Consider the following 16,411-nt stretch of genomic DNA (forward strand, 5'->3'; position numbering starts at 1 on the left):
CCTATTTATTTCCACCCGATAACTTAACGTGTTAATGGGCTGCCAACCCGTTAACAACCCGTTAGTTAACGGGCGAAAACGGGCTGCACAACGGAACCCATCGAGCCCGGTTAGAAGAGAAAAAAAAAGAGTTTTTTTTTTTTTTTTTTTTTTGAGAATTGTGAGCCCAATATGTATTAACTTTTGATAGTTCGATTTAATGAAAATCAACAATGAAAAAGAGTTTTAATGGGTAATGGGTTGGAAGAGGGTTTAAAAAAAAAAAAAAAAAGAAATAAAAATTTTATTATTTTTGAGAAGGGTTTTAATAGATAATGGGTGTGAAAAAGAGTTAAAAAAAAAAAAAAAAAAATTCATTTTTATGTTAGCGGGTCTTAACGGGTTTCAATAGCCAATTTATTGTTAACAGGTATTAACGGTTTTAGTGGGTAATTGATTAGAAAAGAATTTTAAATTTTTTTTAAAAAAAAAAAAAAAAAAAAACCTTAGCGGTCTTAACGGCGGGTTCCAACAGGTAACCCGCAAACCCATCGGGCTCAACCCGTTATAACCCGTTAAGATAACGGGTTATAATAGGTTGAGCCCGTTAAGACCGCCAACCCATTAAGTCCGCCCGTAACCCGCCCGTGACCGCACTGTTGCCAGGCCTACTTGTAACAAAAAAAAAAAAGACTCATCGTACTCAGGAATGATGGCATTTGTTGGCATAAGTCTCAGCCACCACAGAACAGAACGGTGGCTTCGTGGCTATTGCTGCAACAAATTACGACGATATGAAAACCGCTAGCTCATTCGACATGGCTCATCACCATGAAAGTCACCATGAAAGTCTGCAACAAATTAATTGTGCAAATATGATAAAAATCAAGAAAAAGGTGTTGGGATCCCTCCTTAATTGGAGGAAGAAGAAAGTGGAAAACCTGCAGAAGACAAGGCAGAAAACATGCCAGCAAACAAGGAAAGTGAAAGTATAAAGGAAAGAAGGAAAAGTGGAAAGTGAAAGAACTATTCTTTTCCCTTTCACCCTTTCTTCTTTTGGAGCTGGAGAGAGAGAGAGAGGTGCAGAGTTTTGTATATAATCCCCATCGGCAACAACAAAGAAGATGAGAGAGGGCAGAGAGCCCAAACTCCAGATAGGGAGAGTTTCAGTAGCAACTCCAAGGGTCTTCAAGATGTAGAAGATAGGGGGAGTGTGTTCAAGGGCGTGTATAGCTCTTGGGGTACGGTAGAGTAATCTTCTAGGATTGAGAGAGGGTGTACAAGGGGTATCCGATTGGATACAAGGCTCGGGTTGGGTATAAACACGAGTGCTCAAGTTGTGTATAAATTTGAGCGGTGTAATCTTGTACTTGTGTAATTCTCTCAATAGTGAAGATGAAAACTCTCTGAGGACGTAGGCAAGGAAATTGGCCGAACCTCGTTAAATCTTGTTGTCTTATTGGTTTGCTTATTTCTTCTTTCCATCTCTACTAGTAGTACTTGCGTGACGAGGGGATTTATTTCCCAACAAAAGGCCCCACTACTGCAGTACTGCTGCCCATCAGACCACGCTGATAGTGAAAAACACGTGCAATGCATCAAATACATTGAACCCGTACTGATAGAGATCACACATGCAAATGAAAAACATGCATGTACAATTATATCATGCACAATTGCATACGGACATTCATCGCACATGTTTTTCACGCCCATGCAGTGTTTATATAAAACCAAAATACGTAAACTGTTGCATACTTTTCTTTCATTTTCTTATTTCCATTATTTGTTATTTCCCGTGCCACCTTAACTAGTATATATATGGACCGGAGTCTTCTTAATTAGCAGCTGAATTCGTGTTTAAAGAGGAAGAGCATTTGAAACTTTGAAAGCAAACATCCAATGGAGGTGGAGCAAGTCCTTCACATGAATGGCGCAGATGGGAGAACAAGCTATGCAAACAACTCGCTTCTTCAAGTTACTCTCTCTCTCTCTCTCTCTCTCTCTCTCTCTCTCTCTCTCTCTCGTTTTGTTTCTTAAGATATAATTAATATCGTAAATACGTGTTCCTTTCAGAGAGCAGTGATTTCATGGGCGAAGCCCATTGTAGATGCAAGCATAGAGAAGCTGTGTTGCGCCAACCTCCCTGCAGAGTGTTTGAGGATAGCTGACTTGGGATGTTCTTCAGGACCAAACACCCTTTTAGTCGTATCAAATGTCATAGACAAGATCCAGAATATGTGTCAAAATTTGAACCGTCGACCTCCATCGCTCCAAGTATTTTTGAATGATCTTCCCCAAAACGACTTTAACACAGTATTCAAATCATTGCCAGGCTTCTACAAAAAACTCGATGAAAGGAAGTGGCCGGAGCCATGCTTCATTGCAGGAATGCCCGGTTCTTTCTATGGCAGGCTCTTTCCTAAGAATTCTGTCAACTTTTTTCACTCTTCTTACTCTCTGCACTGGATCTCTAAGGTTTATAATTAATGTTTATTTTCTTTTATTAACTTGTCTCCGATCCATATGTTTTGCTGATCACAACCATTAGTTTTTAGGCCATTGTTTTTTTTTTTTCCCTAGCCTTGAGAATTGAGATGTATTTCTAGCCCATTGTTATGATGCGTGCGTTTAAGCAAAAATATTCGGTCCAAATAAAAAACTTGCTAAAATTTGGTTATCATTGGAACCTATAGAATGGAAACTTGTGCTGGTATTCATGATTTCAATCAGAATTGCGATTTTTGCATATTTTAGTTCATATACTCCAGCTTTGCTTTTCTTCTTTAAATTTTCCTTCTGAATTTAGTGGCCTTTCACAAGCACTGAAAGCATCAGATGAAAATTTTACTCCTATGTACGTAGTTCGTCTTCAAGTTATTCCCAGCTTTGATCATATTGGTGGAATGCCTGCAGGTTCCAAAAGGTTTGGTAACAGAAGGACTCAACGAGGGAAACATATGCATAGCCAAGACAAGCCCACCTTCTGTGTTTAATGAATACTTTGAACAATTTAAAAACGACTTCACAGTGTTTCTAAGGTCTCGTGCAGAAGAGTTGGTCCCTCAGGGTGGAATGGTCCTCACAATCAGGGGCAGCATAAACAGTCATGAACCCCACTCTATATGCGAATGTCTTGGATTGAAAATCAATGATATGGTTTTAGAGGTATGTCAGTGCGTGTATTTTGCAGATGGTTGCTCTTAAACCATGCATCTTTGGCATATCAATACATTAATGTGTACTGCACCTTCTCCTCCATATTATTTCACATTCTCCTCCAACTGATCTGATCTGATCGAAGAACACCCTTTTATTATTTTCACCATTCCATACAAAAAGTCCATAGGAATACATACAGAGAAGTGACTTAGTAACGGCATTGTACGTTGTCTTTTATTAATTGACCTTTTAGTTTTTGGTTTTAATTATTATTCTCGTCTTTTATTTGACCTTTTAGTTTTAATTATTATTCTCTTATTTGCTACTAATTTCATGAATCTCAGGGTTTGATTGAAAAGAAAAACTTGGACTCCTTCAATATTCCATACTACGAACCTACAATGGAGGAACTGATGGAGCTGATCGAGGCCGAAGGATCCTTTAGGTTGCAGGACCTTCAAGTTTTTAAACATGATTGGGACTCTTTTATAAAGGAAGCTGATAGTGGTCTCGATAAGAAAGCAAGGGCGGGTATATTCTCCACTCACATTAGGTCTGTGGTGGAGCCTTTTCTGGTCAGTCACTTTGGAGAGGGAGTCATGGAAGATTTGTTTCGCAGGTTCGAAAAAGATGTTCTTGATTACATGGAAAAGGAGAAGTGCCAGTCTATCGATATGGTTCTTTCCTTGACAAAGGAGTATTGAGTAACTTGAATAATCGAGAATATGCATTGTTGTGGTTAAGGATAAACGTTTCTACATTTAATTAGAAGCCACGGCCTCGTAGTCTTAAATTGTGTCATTTTTTATTACTATGTTTCTAATATTAAACATCAATAAGGCTTTGGATGAGGCTTTGGATGCTCGTGTCCTCAAGGTTGGAAGACACACGTGGCTCACATCTTGGCTCAGGAAGCCAAGAACATTGACTTTCAGATAGATTTCTTTTCAAATATTCCTCTGTCTGTGGAGGCTATATTAATCTCGGATTGTAATGATGCTCAATCAATGAATTAGTCTTTCATTCCCCTCAAAAAAAAAAAAATAATAATAAAAAATAAGATACGATTTCAAGCCGTTCTAAAAATAAACAATTTCAGATTCATCTTTCCTTCCGATCCTAGTTTCGATCTTATACTCTTTTCAAACTATCATTCACTCTAATACCACTATATATTGTTTTTTCTTTTCTTTTTGAAATAAGAGCTGGTGTCGTTGTCCTTAAGTTTTAATTAATGGAAGTGTTGAATATGATAGGCGGGGGGACATAAAGCCTAAAACCCCAATCACAATGAGCAACAAAAAAGCATCCAGAATAATAGCAAGAACATATACTAATAATCTAATATTATGTATTCAAATATGCACCAATTAGTAAGGTTTGTCATACTAGCAATCTGCGCAATTTCATTTGCTTTAGGCCCAGTCCAATCTATGCATAGCCACCACCAACATATCAACAACTCTGCTGCACCAGCCCCTCTGTATCGTCTTGCTGCCATCTCCCTAACACCCACCATGACCCACAACCTACTCATATTGGACTACGACATTCCACCAAAATCCAAACACGGGCAGTGTTGTTGTTCAAGAGATAGAGGAATGGGTGTGGATGCTGCTATTTCGCATGTATTGGGTTTTATCTGAGCAAGGTTTTAACGAGACCACCACCGTTTGTGTTTTTTTCAACCAAGTGGCTTACATAATAGGTTTTAGAGAAGAAGTGAAGACAATTTTCCACTTCATCCATTTTCTGGTTATAAGAATGTATTTTCTTGAGAGATACAAGCAACGCAACTAATTAATAGTGAGTATGCTATTGTTTCCTGACTCTCATAATTCCTATTAGGTTGTTGGGTGTCATTGTTTCCTATCTAAACCCTAGACACTCAAGCACTTATATCCTATGTACTTCTATCTCATGTGAATAAAATTTCACATTCACCTCTTAAAAAAAAAAAAAAAATCATCTTTGCCACCTTTCAAAAAAAATAAAAATCATTCCTTGGGCCTGGGCCCAAATTCGTGATACCATCCCAAGTTGGGCCTGGCCCAAATCCCGAGCCAACCGACTTGCCCAAAAAGGAGATCCCCGTAAATTCACCAAAACATTTCAAAAACCACACGGGGCACTAATATAATAATCCACATCCCAGAGTATTTTCAAATCCAATCCCCTGCCCTCACCCCCACACTACCAAACACCCCCACCAAACTCACACCGTCCATCTCCCTCCCTTCCTCCACGTGTACGGCGATCCTCCCCCCCAAAAATTACAAACCCTGGAGTCTCCCTCCTAGACCCTCATCTTCTACATTGCTGAGGCTCTGTGAAATTTCATTGGCCCACCCTCTCTCCTTTATATTCAAGTTTCGCGGCAACGCCTCCTCTCTCTCTCTTTCCACCCCTTTCTCCCTCTAGAAATCCACTTTTTCTCTCTCTCTCTAACACTATTTCGGTATTTCCATCTGTGCCCCCTCTGATGGTTCAATTCGGGTTTGCATAAACCCTACCGGCGAGTGAGTACCTCCGATCTGTCATTTTTAGGGTTTAGGTGGCCGGGATTGGTCGAATTGAGTTGAGTTTTTGGTGCTGATTGCTGTGGAGGAGTTGTGTTTTGCTTGAATTGGAGTGGCTGTGGGAATTAGGTGTCGGCGGCCGGGTTTGGTGGCTTGGAGTGGTTGAAGGGAGAGTGGGGTTTTGAAATTTGGGGTGAGATCTTGAAATGTGGTCTGGTTTTTGGGGGAATTAGGCGGTTTTAGGAGGAATTTGAATTTGGTGTGTGAGGTTTGATTTTTGAATTTCATGGTTTGAGTTTTTGAATTTGAGACTAGAATAAACTTTTGTGGGTGCTGTGGAAATTGGTTTTGGTTTTGTGGAATAGGGAGGAGCAGAAGGAAAGGGCTTTGGTGGGTGTAGTCGTTGATCAGTGTTTTGAGGTTTATAGATCTTGTTGGGTTTTTAATTTGGGTGGATGAATGCGGTTTTATGTGTTCTGGGTTGTTATTGTGAGGATTACTTTATCGTTTTGGGCTTTAGTTGGTGCTAGTGCTTAGTGTTGTAGTTGGTTTAATTTCAGTCCTGGAAATTCAGGTAGTAAAGTTTGCTGTTTTATTGTGTTTCAGATAAGGTGAAGAGTTTCAATGGCACCCACCAGAAAAGCTAAAGCCGTGAAACGGTATTCAAATTTGAGTGAGGCCTCTCATGGTGGCAAAAATAAGCAAGGGGTGAGTCTTATGTTGGTTTTCCATTTTAGTATTTGTGAATCGGTATTATGTGAATTGCTTGATGTTTTGTTCCACTTTCCAATGTATAGAAGAGAAAGTTTACCGATCAATTAGGACCGCAGTGGAGCAAGGGAGAGCTTCAGCGATTCTATGAAGCCTACCGGAAATATGGGCAAAATTGGAAGAAGGTAGGCCGTTATATGCTGTCCTGATTCAGTTGGCTTTGCCCTTTCATGGTTTATAATCTGTTTGTTTTAGCCTCTAGATAAAGTAGTGCAAGTTTTTGAATATTGAGTTCTGTGGATTTCTAGGTGGCTGCTGTAGTGCGCAACAGAAATATTGAGATGGTGGAGGCTCTTTACAATATGAACCGAGTATGTGTCCATTATGCTACCTTAACCCTATTGAACATTGACTATAAGGTGATCTTATAGCATCTCTGACTTCTAGCCATCATTAATTCATTTGATGTCAGGCGTACTTGTCATTGCCAGAGGGCACAGCTTCTGTTGTTGGCCTTATAGCGATGATGACAGACCACTATAATGTTATGGTGAGATTGGATTACAATTTCATGTTATCCCTTGAACTTTTATTATTTTTGGCTTCTATCCAGAATTAATTTTGAGCTATGTACTTGGAGATGGTGTTCTAGTATCTAAATCTGTGTCCCTTTTTAGCATTTGTTTGTATGTGTTTCCTCACTTGTTTTGGAGAGGAGTCATGTATTAAGTTATTTGTTTCAGATTACATATTAAATCTATGTCAAGCGTGTGTATATGCGCACATGTGTGTGACGGACTGAGTCTGTGTCTTTATTTGCTTGTATGTCTGATATCAATGTTTTTGAGGTAACATGAGTTAACATGTGATACTACTATAGAGAGAAACTTGGCAAAACAAAAATTGCATGATAGATGTATAGTGCTATTTTAGCATGAATTCAAATATTTGTATTCACCAGGGATCTCTTTGTAACTTGATATCATGTCTATCAATTGACAGGAAGGCAGTGAAAGTGAACGGGAGAGCAATGATGCTATAAGATATTCCCGGAGACCCCAGAAACGTAAGCTTGGTAAAGATAGCGTCTCAAAAGACGTGTTCCAGTCTCATTCAATGGCTTCAGTAGATGGATGCCTATCATACTTAAAACGGAGAAGACTTGATGGTATGATATTCTACATGAAGACATCACAGTCATTGTTTTCTATGACATACTGATGTTTCTGTTTAGTATTTTTTTTTTTTTGAGAAAAATGTTTCTGTTTAGTTGGATTTCTGATATAATGCAATGTCCATAAATCAAAAGGAGCATCATGTATAGAGTGAGTGCAAAAAGATGTGTGCCCATTTCACACGGAACATGTTATTGCTGTTCAACTGATATCCAAGTGATTTTTGGAAAAGGATTATTTCTTTTTCACTGTGGCTTCTATGATCATACTCGTATCGATTTAGAGTAGCATAGAAATGTTCAGTTATGCTTGAACATCAGTGCTTACAAGTATTACAATTGACAATAACTGTGACCTGAATGTCTTTTTTGATTGTGGATATTTAGCTGGATACTATTTTCTGCCTGTGCTATACATATTAAAAGTGGTTATTATCTGAAGTCTGAGTTCTGCTCGTCTGATTTCAAATTTCAATTAGGTAATCAGCCTCGTGCAGTTGGGAAGAGGACACCTCGCTTCCCAGTTCAATATTCATCTAAGAAAGATGATGGAGAAAATTATGCTTCTCCAATTAGAAGGGGTCGGAAATCAGAGGCAGATAATGATTATGATGTTGCCCAGGTTGCAGCATTATTGACTGAGGCTTCTCACAGAGGAGGCTCTCCCCAACTTTCTCAAACACCATACAGAAGATCTTCCGGTCAGAGCTCGCAAAGAATGGTACATAACTATGCCTTCACTTCTTGTGTCACTACCTTTTTCACTATATCTTGCAAAAATGAACCAATTTTTTTATTGTACTGTAGCATCCACCATCAGGGAAATTTCAAGCCAACCTTCGTGATGCTTCAATGGACGAAGACTATTTGGAAGGTAGTATAGGAAGTAGAGGGGCTGAAACTGGAGATTATGCCAGAGACAGTAGTTCCTTGATGGACATGGAAGGTGTAGGTACTGTAGAAATTAATAGGAAGGGGAAGAAAGTTTATGGAAAGAAAGAGAAAGTTAAAGACATTCGAAACCATCAATTTGATGATGGTGGTGAAGCATGTAGTGGCACTGAAGGAGGACTTAATGTCAGTGCCAAGGGAAAAGTTGATATTGAAGTTTCAGATGCAAAAGGAGATTGGTTTTCCTCACAAGTTCAAAGGAATGAAAGCAAGAAACTATATTTTGGAGGTAATGTTGGTACTGCACATAAGTATATTGTTCCTGTCCTACATTTAGGACAGAGGGAGATTACCATATGATTGTTCCTTTATTCTTGTCTCTTGGTAAATTGAAAGTTGAAATAATTGGAGTGATGTTATTTTTTTGGAGTTTTTTCTTGTTAAGGAATTTTACCATGATATTCTTTTCTTCTTTGTTGAAGACTATTGAACTTAAATGCTTAGGTCTTAATGTCAGAGGACCAGAACTGGAAGAAAGATAAGGAACTGAAAAAAGAACTAGTACTCCGGTTTTTTCTTTTCCTTTTCTTAAAACTACAACAGTTGTGTTTCTGTTTAGGTCTGGATCATCGTAGAACCTAGAGATGAATATTATGAATTAAACTGTGGTTAGAGTCTTGAGCATTTGTGATGGTTGGAAATTGTCGTCGATATTTACCTACAAAATTTACCTTGAGAAAATTTCAGAATTATTTTTTGGATTGTGTTAATCTGTTATCGAGAAGCTTTGTGTGTTGAGTGGACTAGACCATCTGGTTGAATCTATGCAACTGTAAACATAAGGTTATTTAGTTTGTTTGGCCAATTTTGAGTCATGGAGTTCCATATATAATGTGTTATTTTATTTATTTCTGGATTTTTTTTTATGCAGTTTATTTTCTGTATATATTTGATTTTACCTTTTTGGATAAAACATCAATTGAACAACAATAAGGTAGCAATATTTTTTATCTTTCATCTCTCTTTTATTTTTTTAAGTCAAGAACTACCTTTCAGCTTCTGTAGCTATGGGTAAACAACCTACTATGTGAATTCTGGTTTTGCTCTGTATGCCTTTTACAATATTTTACAATATATTGATATTGCAACTGCCCTTCATGTAGATGATAGCGCAGAACTGGATGCTCTGCAAACTTTGGCTGATTTGTCACTGATGATGCCAGCATCCACAATGGAATCTGGTAAGTATTTTGTGGTTCTATTCTATCATATGGGTTTATTTGCAATGCAGTCGAAATCTCTCTCTCTCTCTCTCTCTCTCTCTCTATATATATATATATATATATATATATATAGAATGAAATGGAACAAGGGGGCAGCTTTTTGAATTTCACTGTGCTGAACACCCATTCACATTTATTTTCACAATAACTTCTGAGAGGTGAAATCTTTTTTTAGGAAATTGAATTAGATGAATTGATTATGATTACATAAAAATATAGTCAGCCTGTAAGTTACAATTGCTTTTCAGGATTCAATGCTTTATATAGGTTCAATGCATGCTAATTTACACTTTTATCATGTGTGGTCAAATCATCACATCTCTTCTTTTTGTTGGATGTAGGATCCTCTTTGCAGTTGAAGGATGAAAGAACAACTTCTGAAATGGAAGAAAAATCTAATATACCTGAATCCACATCTACCAGCCAATTTAGAAACAAAAATAAACTCCCTGGGGGGAAACAGAGAGAACCCGTTGCAGATTCTCGAACTGAGGGTACTAATGCCAAAAAGTCCAAATTTGCAAGGGACTCGACACCCATTGATATCAATGTTGTCTCCGAATCAGAACAGCTCCAGCCTACTAATAAATTACTGAAAAGGAAGCGGAAACCCTCAGTGTCAAAGGTAAACATAGAAATGAAGGTTCATTCTCTCTCTCTCTCTCTCTCTCTCTCTCTCTCTCTCTCTCTCTCTCTCATTTAATCTTAGTTTAATGTTTGGGTTGATTGCTGATAAACGACTTTTTTTGTTTGTTTAAGTTGCAGATATTAAATGCCGAAGCAAATGTTGATTCTACTGTAAATGAACCTTCAAATTCCGAGGTATAGAGATCATTCTACGTATGTTTATATCTCATTGAATATTGTTAATGATTTATACATCATCTTATACGTTGATGACAAGGAGGTGGTCTTTTTGAAGATTAGTCTATTACTATATATTAAGAGAACAGACTTTGTCTCCCAAATTTTTCCATTTAATCCCAAACCCTTTTCACATTTAAACGAATTAAATAAAGTAAGGCCATTACAGTAATTTTCTAATAATTTAAATTTTTAATTATCTTTTTTTTTTTCTTTCACTTCCTCCTCTTTTCCCTCACTTTCTCTCTCCTCACATTCCCATGTTCAGAAGAAAAGAAATTTCAACTTCCACCCCCTATTCTCTCTCCTTAGGTGTGTCCGGAAAAGAAAAAAAAAAATTCTGGCACTCTGTGGAGATTATCTACTTTAGATGATTTGAACTGATATCGCACCTCCATTCTGTTGCTTTCAAGTATTGTGTAGGAAGATGGACCAAAATATGGCACTGATAAAACAGTATGGAATTCTTGAAAGAGTAACATATAAGGATATGGACATTAATAATTCATATTAAGTTGTTAGTAAGTTGGTCGAATGTCGTCAAGCTCCTTCAATTAAGTTGTTCACTTCTATTATGTTTCATACAGTCACTTTGGATGGTCCAAAGTTGGTAAGTTGTTAATATGCATATAACCTTAATCATCAATTACTAGGATTCTACTGTGGTTTCAGAGCGTGGTTGTTTAATAGAAAACATGAATTTTATACATTCTGAAGATAATAAACCAGTGGAAATTATTAATATTTTACTTCATTTTCCTTGCGATAAATTGTAGGCTTTTGGTCAAGAAGAGACTAAACCAGTGGTTAAAGGGAAACGTACCGGTCAAATCTCCACTCCTTCAAAACAATGGAAATCGGTCAGACCAGTGGACGGCTCTTTGAATAGTGATTTTGGGCAAACAGTGAGTGATTTAATGGCAGTAACAGCAGAGGGTCCCACTGCAAACCAAGTTCATTCCCCAACTAAACAAAGAAGTAGACGTAAACAGTATCTACCCAGAGCAGCAGTGCCCAAGTCATCTGAGAACATATTAAAAACTCAACTTCATAAACACTCCAACTCAGTGCAGGACAGAGTTCTCTATCTAAAGGTAAATTCATGCATTTTTCATTATATTCATATGAATAGTTTTCAGCTATATTAAGTTTAGAACCAATATATTGTTCTCTCAATAAACACAGGAGAAGATGTCTTGTTGCTTGTCATCACATTTGGTACGTAGATGGTGTACGTTTGAGTGGTTTTATAGTGCGATTGATTACCCTTGGTTTGCCAAAAGAGAGTTTGAGGAGTACTTAAATCATGTTGGACTTGGACACATTCCGAGGCTAACTCGCGTTGAATGGGGTGTGATTAGAAGGTACTTTTTTGAGTCTCTGTTCTATCTACTATTCACAGTTAGAAATCGGTACTGAGAAACATGTAATATAATATCTCTTTTCTTTTTTTTGGAATTCTTGTTAATACAGTTCCCTGGGAAAACCTCGGAGGTTTTCTGAGCATTTCCTATGTGAAGAAAGAGAGAAACTTAAACAATATCGGGAATCTGTGAGAAAACATTATGCTGAACTCCGCAGTGGTGTTAGGGAGGGACTCCCAACAGATCTGGCAAGACCTTTATCAGTTGGACAACGTGTCATCGCTCTTCATCCAAAAACAAGAGAAGTTCACGATGGAAGTGTGCTCACCGTTGATCATGATAAGTGCAGGGTTCAGTTTGATCGTCCAGAGATAGGAGTTGAATTCGTCATGGTATTGGGCTTTTTTTAACCTGTCTTCATTTCATTTTCTTTTCCATTTTATGTTCATATTATCTGAGCAATCTGTATTTATTTATTATTATTATTTTTTTTTTTTGCATTCTCTCCTGTATTTGTGACTCTCACCCACATACATATCAGATTTTTAGCGTCTTTTGTGACTATAATAGTTACCAGTAATGGCCTGTCTCCAACCAAAAAAAAAAAAAAAACGTAGACAGTTTCCCCTTAACTCTTATATCTAATGATTCATTTGTGTTCATCTCCCTTTTTCTTTCTTTTTTTTTCCCTTTTTTATTCTTTCCTTTTTTTATTAATAGATCTGTGTGGTGATGCTATCTCATTGTAATGCAAATAACAAGTGAAATATAGTACAGACATGATAGATAGGGATTTGTTATCTATGGATCATGAATGTTAGAATGCAAAAGTTACACTGATTCTGGAATTTAGAGTAACAAATAGAAAGGTGAACCCTGGCTGGAGGTTCCACTGTTGGGCTCCACGAAGAGGGTTTTGAGGAGGTTCATAGGTATGAAAGAAAAAAAAGAAAAAAAAGAAAAAAAAAAGTAGAAAGGCAAACTTCAATTATACTGTTTAGTTCAGGTTGCTCTCTTCTTTGTTCTGCTGAAAGAAAAAAAAAAAAAAAAAAAAAAAAAAAAAGGTAGAAAGGCAAACTTCAATTATACTGTTTAGTTCAGGTTGCTCTCTTCTTTGTTCTGCTGATTGATGGATTTATTTGTTCTGAACTGTTTTCGTTTCCTACTTTCACTCTAGCAAAACTCAGCTACACCTACATCACAATAATCTCTCTTACTTGAGATATGACATGACCAAATTTCACTGCAGGATGTGGATTGTATGCCTTCAAACCCATTGGATAACATGCCAGAAGCACTTAAGAGACAGAATATTGCTTTTGACAAATTCCCTCTCACATTACCCCATCTGAACGGGAATTTAAATTTTGAAAGACCTGTGATGAATGCTTCAAGTGGGCATTTGGAGAAAGAACCCAGCCCCATGAATACTTCCTTACAGCAGGGAAAGGTCAGATCTCATGCTAAGCAAAAAGTTTGAATGTTTTTTCAATGGATATGCAATTCAGAGAAGTACTACCTATGTGCATTTTGATTTTTAATTGGCATGTTCCCTTCATGGATTAGGGGAAAAAAAAAAAAGAATATATATGAGGAAAATTATATTGAAACAAGTTTCCTTTCTTGCATAGTTGGTGTGTCTCACTGTTTAAAAATGGGTGGATCATGTATAGTTCTCAAGGGTTCTGTCTCAGGGATCCTGGTGACATAGATTATTCACTGAACTTTAGATGCTAATTTTAAACATTTAATAAACTCAAGTTTCTTTTAAATTTGCACAGGGGGATACAAACCATATAATTTCACAACCAAAAGCAGCATCTGTTGATATTGCTGGTGCACAGACAGCAAGTAGTCAACCTGGTGTGGTGGTACACAATCAAGCAAGGGAAGCTGATATACGAGCTCTTTCAGACCTGAATCGCGCTCTTGATAAAAAGGTTATTAGCCTTGTATCCCTGCAGTTGATTATAAATGTACAAAATTTGTATTAGATTTGGGTTGGCAATGGTGCTAAACTATGCACTTTGCTTGTAACTTTAGTTGGTTAACCTGTCTTTTTCTTATATACTTTTTTTTTTCATTTGGTTAAGAACACATCAGCCTTCCAACCCCTAACCATGGGTAATGCAAGTCTAATGAAACTGTTGGTTTAAACCCCCTCTCACATATATAAGTTTGTGGCATCAGTGTTTTGGACTTTTATACCACTCACCTGCTGGACACCAGAGATCTAGGTCTGTTGGTGGTTTTGCATAAACTGATGAACCCACTGGAGGAAAAAAAAAATAAAAAAAAATTCAGCATTTACTTGGAATCAGCCACTGCCTTATCCTTTGTCACCTAGATCTACTCTCTTGTTATGTCTTACTCAATCACTCTCCACATCAAGCCTCTTTGATAATCTTGTTTAATATACTCCTTCAATTGCATTAGTAATGATGCTCGAAAAGGGTTTGTTTTTGGATTTTAGAAAGCATTGTTGATGGAGCTTAGCACAATTAATAACATCCTGGAAAACCAGAACAGTGGAGAATGCTCTTTAAAAGATTGCGATAAGAAGCATTACGCCACAGTACTTGTACAGCTAAAGGAAGCCAGTGGCCAGGCATGTGGCTTCCATGAATTTATAAAGCTTTTGGTGTACCATTTTTTTTTGTGTACCGTACTCTGGTATGACTTTGTATTGGTCTTAAAATGATTTATTTCATATGCAGGTTTCTTCTGCTTTGCTTAGTTTGAGGCAACGTAATACCTACCCTGGAAATACCTTGCCTCCTTCGATGAAACACCCAACGAACTCCACTGTCTATGGCGGTCTTCCTAGTTCTTTTGATATATCTATTTCTCAAGAGTCAGGATCCAGCGTTGCTGACATTGTCGAAGTTTCAAGATTGAAAGCACATACATTGGTAAATGCTGCTGTTCAGGTATGGGGGTCTCTCAGTATGAAATTGGATGTCAAAATTTTTGGTTTGTGTATCCACTTTTGTGGACCATACTCTTTTTTCAGCTGGTCCTCTAGTATTTTGGCTGTAATTAGTTAGATCTCTTTTCTTCCATTTTCTTTGGTGTGAGAATAAATATAGTTTCAACATAATAATGCATTAAATCATTACAGGCAATGTCATCAAGGAAGGAAGGGGAAGAAGCTTATGTAAGGGTAAGAAGGGCTCTAGATTCCATCGATATTCAGAATATGACATCAGACTCTAGGTCAGCAGTGAGCAGGACTCAAGAGCAGGTCAATGGCAATTTGGGCCATCGCAATCAGTTGATTTCTGGTGCATCAGAGCCCAACCTTAGTAATGATGCATCTGGTCCCAAGTTACATACTGAGACGGATAAAAATGAATCACAGATGCTTTCGGAGGTTATCACTGCTTGTGTCATGGCTGTGCACATGATACAGGTAACTTGAGAAATTATAGTCTCTCTTTGGCCTTATCTACTCAATATATCACTTTTCATAATGAAACTCAACTAACTGAAAAATCTAGTCTGACAACCTGGTTTTAAATTCCAAAGGTAAAGTTTCTATCTTTCACTATGCTGAAATTGTCACTTGTTATTTGCAGACATGTACTGAACGACAATATCCTCCGGCTGTTGTGGCTCAAGTATTAGATTATGCAGTCACAAGCTTGCATCCACGTTGTCCCCAAAATGTTGGAATGTACAGAGAAATTCAAATGTGCATGGGCAGAATCAAGACCCAGATATTAGCCCTCGTGCCAACTTGAGTATTAGACTCCCATCGATTCCTTGGAGTCATTCTGATTCCCTAAGTTATTACCAGCTGCCAAAAGCAACTCGAGAATTGCTTGGTTATGCCCAAGAAACCTGTGAATTAGAAGCCCCTTCCTGTATATACATATGACTATAGAATATCGGTCTTACATCTCGGTTTTCAACTTTTTTTTCCTTTTTCTTCTGTAACTTGTATGCGATATGCCCTGGGCAAAAATAAAAAGGTGATGATATCGATGCGAGCAATCATCCCGCCATTGATAACTGTAATTCAGTTATGTTGAAATCTATTCTTTCCTTTTGAATATAAATTGTGGTTTTCTCATCTTGGTGTTTGGTTGTCACTCAATTTGTCACTCAGTTATATGGAGCCTTCAGAAGCTCATTTTGTGATGTCTGAGTATACAAAAGAAAGATGGCCCAACTCGGTCACAATATATCTTACATTCTTATATGAGCCTTAAAAAACTTCATTTTGCAACAAAATTGTGTTTTGTCTTATGCTTCAAATTTTGTCTGATTTTTGGGAAATTTTGCATTTTTAAATGTGTTTTTATGAGAGCATTTCTACCTATGGTATTCATTATTAAAACGTAAAAATATATATATATACATCTACCGATAATAGCATCTCTCCCAACGAGTTGTCGTCTGCAAAATCATTCTATCCTCGCCAAATGTCATTCATTATAATACATAAGTCCGTTCTCAACT

The 16,411-nt window shown here is 37.4% G+C and overlaps 2 protein-coding genes across 6 annotated transcripts; both read left to right on the forward strand.

Moving 5' to 3' along the window:
* Nucleotides 1-1,102: 1,102 nt before the first annotated feature.
* Nucleotides 1,103-4,216, forward strand: LOC133723924 (salicylate carboxymethyltransferase-like). The gene is made up of 4 exons (XM_062150795.1): nucleotides 1,103-1,956; nucleotides 2,056-2,457; nucleotides 2,896-3,147; nucleotides 3,486-4,216. Exons 1-4 carry the CDS (start codon nucleotides 1,882-1,884, stop codon nucleotides 3,843-3,845), a joined length of 1,089 nt encoding a protein of 362 aa, XP_062006779.1. The 5' UTR covers nucleotides 1,103-1,881; the 3' UTR covers nucleotides 3,846-4,216.
* Nucleotides 4,217-5,451: 1,235 nt separating this feature from the next.
* LOC133720444 (protein ALWAYS EARLY 2) lies at nucleotides 5,452-16,022 on the forward strand. Of its 5 annotated transcripts, none has more exons than XM_062146740.1 (20): nucleotides 5,452-5,660; nucleotides 6,267-6,368; nucleotides 6,458-6,556; nucleotides 6,680-6,742; nucleotides 6,844-6,921; nucleotides 7,374-7,539; nucleotides 8,025-8,266; nucleotides 8,353-8,725; nucleotides 9,600-9,677; nucleotides 10,061-10,362; nucleotides 10,479-10,541; nucleotides 11,360-11,677; nucleotides 11,769-11,947; nucleotides 12,057-12,339; nucleotides 13,197-13,397; nucleotides 13,729-13,887; nucleotides 14,421-14,555; nucleotides 14,665-14,877; nucleotides 15,069-15,359; nucleotides 15,526-16,022. In XM_062146740.1, the coding sequence occupies exons 2-20, from the start codon at nucleotides 6,285-6,287 to the stop codon at nucleotides 15,688-15,690; spliced, it is 3,492 nt and encodes a 1,163-aa protein (XP_062002724.1). In that variant the 5' UTR covers nucleotides 5,452-5,660; nucleotides 6,267-6,284; the 3' UTR covers nucleotides 15,691-16,022. The 5 variants fall into 5 exon arrangements, with proteins under 5 accessions (XP_062002724.1, XP_062002725.1, XP_062002726.1 ...); XM_062146741.1 differs by having other exon boundaries at nucleotides 10,485-10,541; XM_062146742.1 differs by having other exon boundaries at nucleotides 10,061-10,344.
* Nucleotides 16,023-16,411: the final 389 nt, after the last annotated feature.

This window comes from Rosa rugosa, chromosome 7 (assembly GCF_958449725.1).
Source record: "Rosa rugosa chromosome 7, drRosRugo1.1, whole genome shotgun sequence".
Classification (NCBI taxonomy): domain Eukaryota; kingdom Viridiplantae; phylum Streptophyta; class Magnoliopsida; order Rosales; family Rosaceae; genus Rosa; species Rosa rugosa.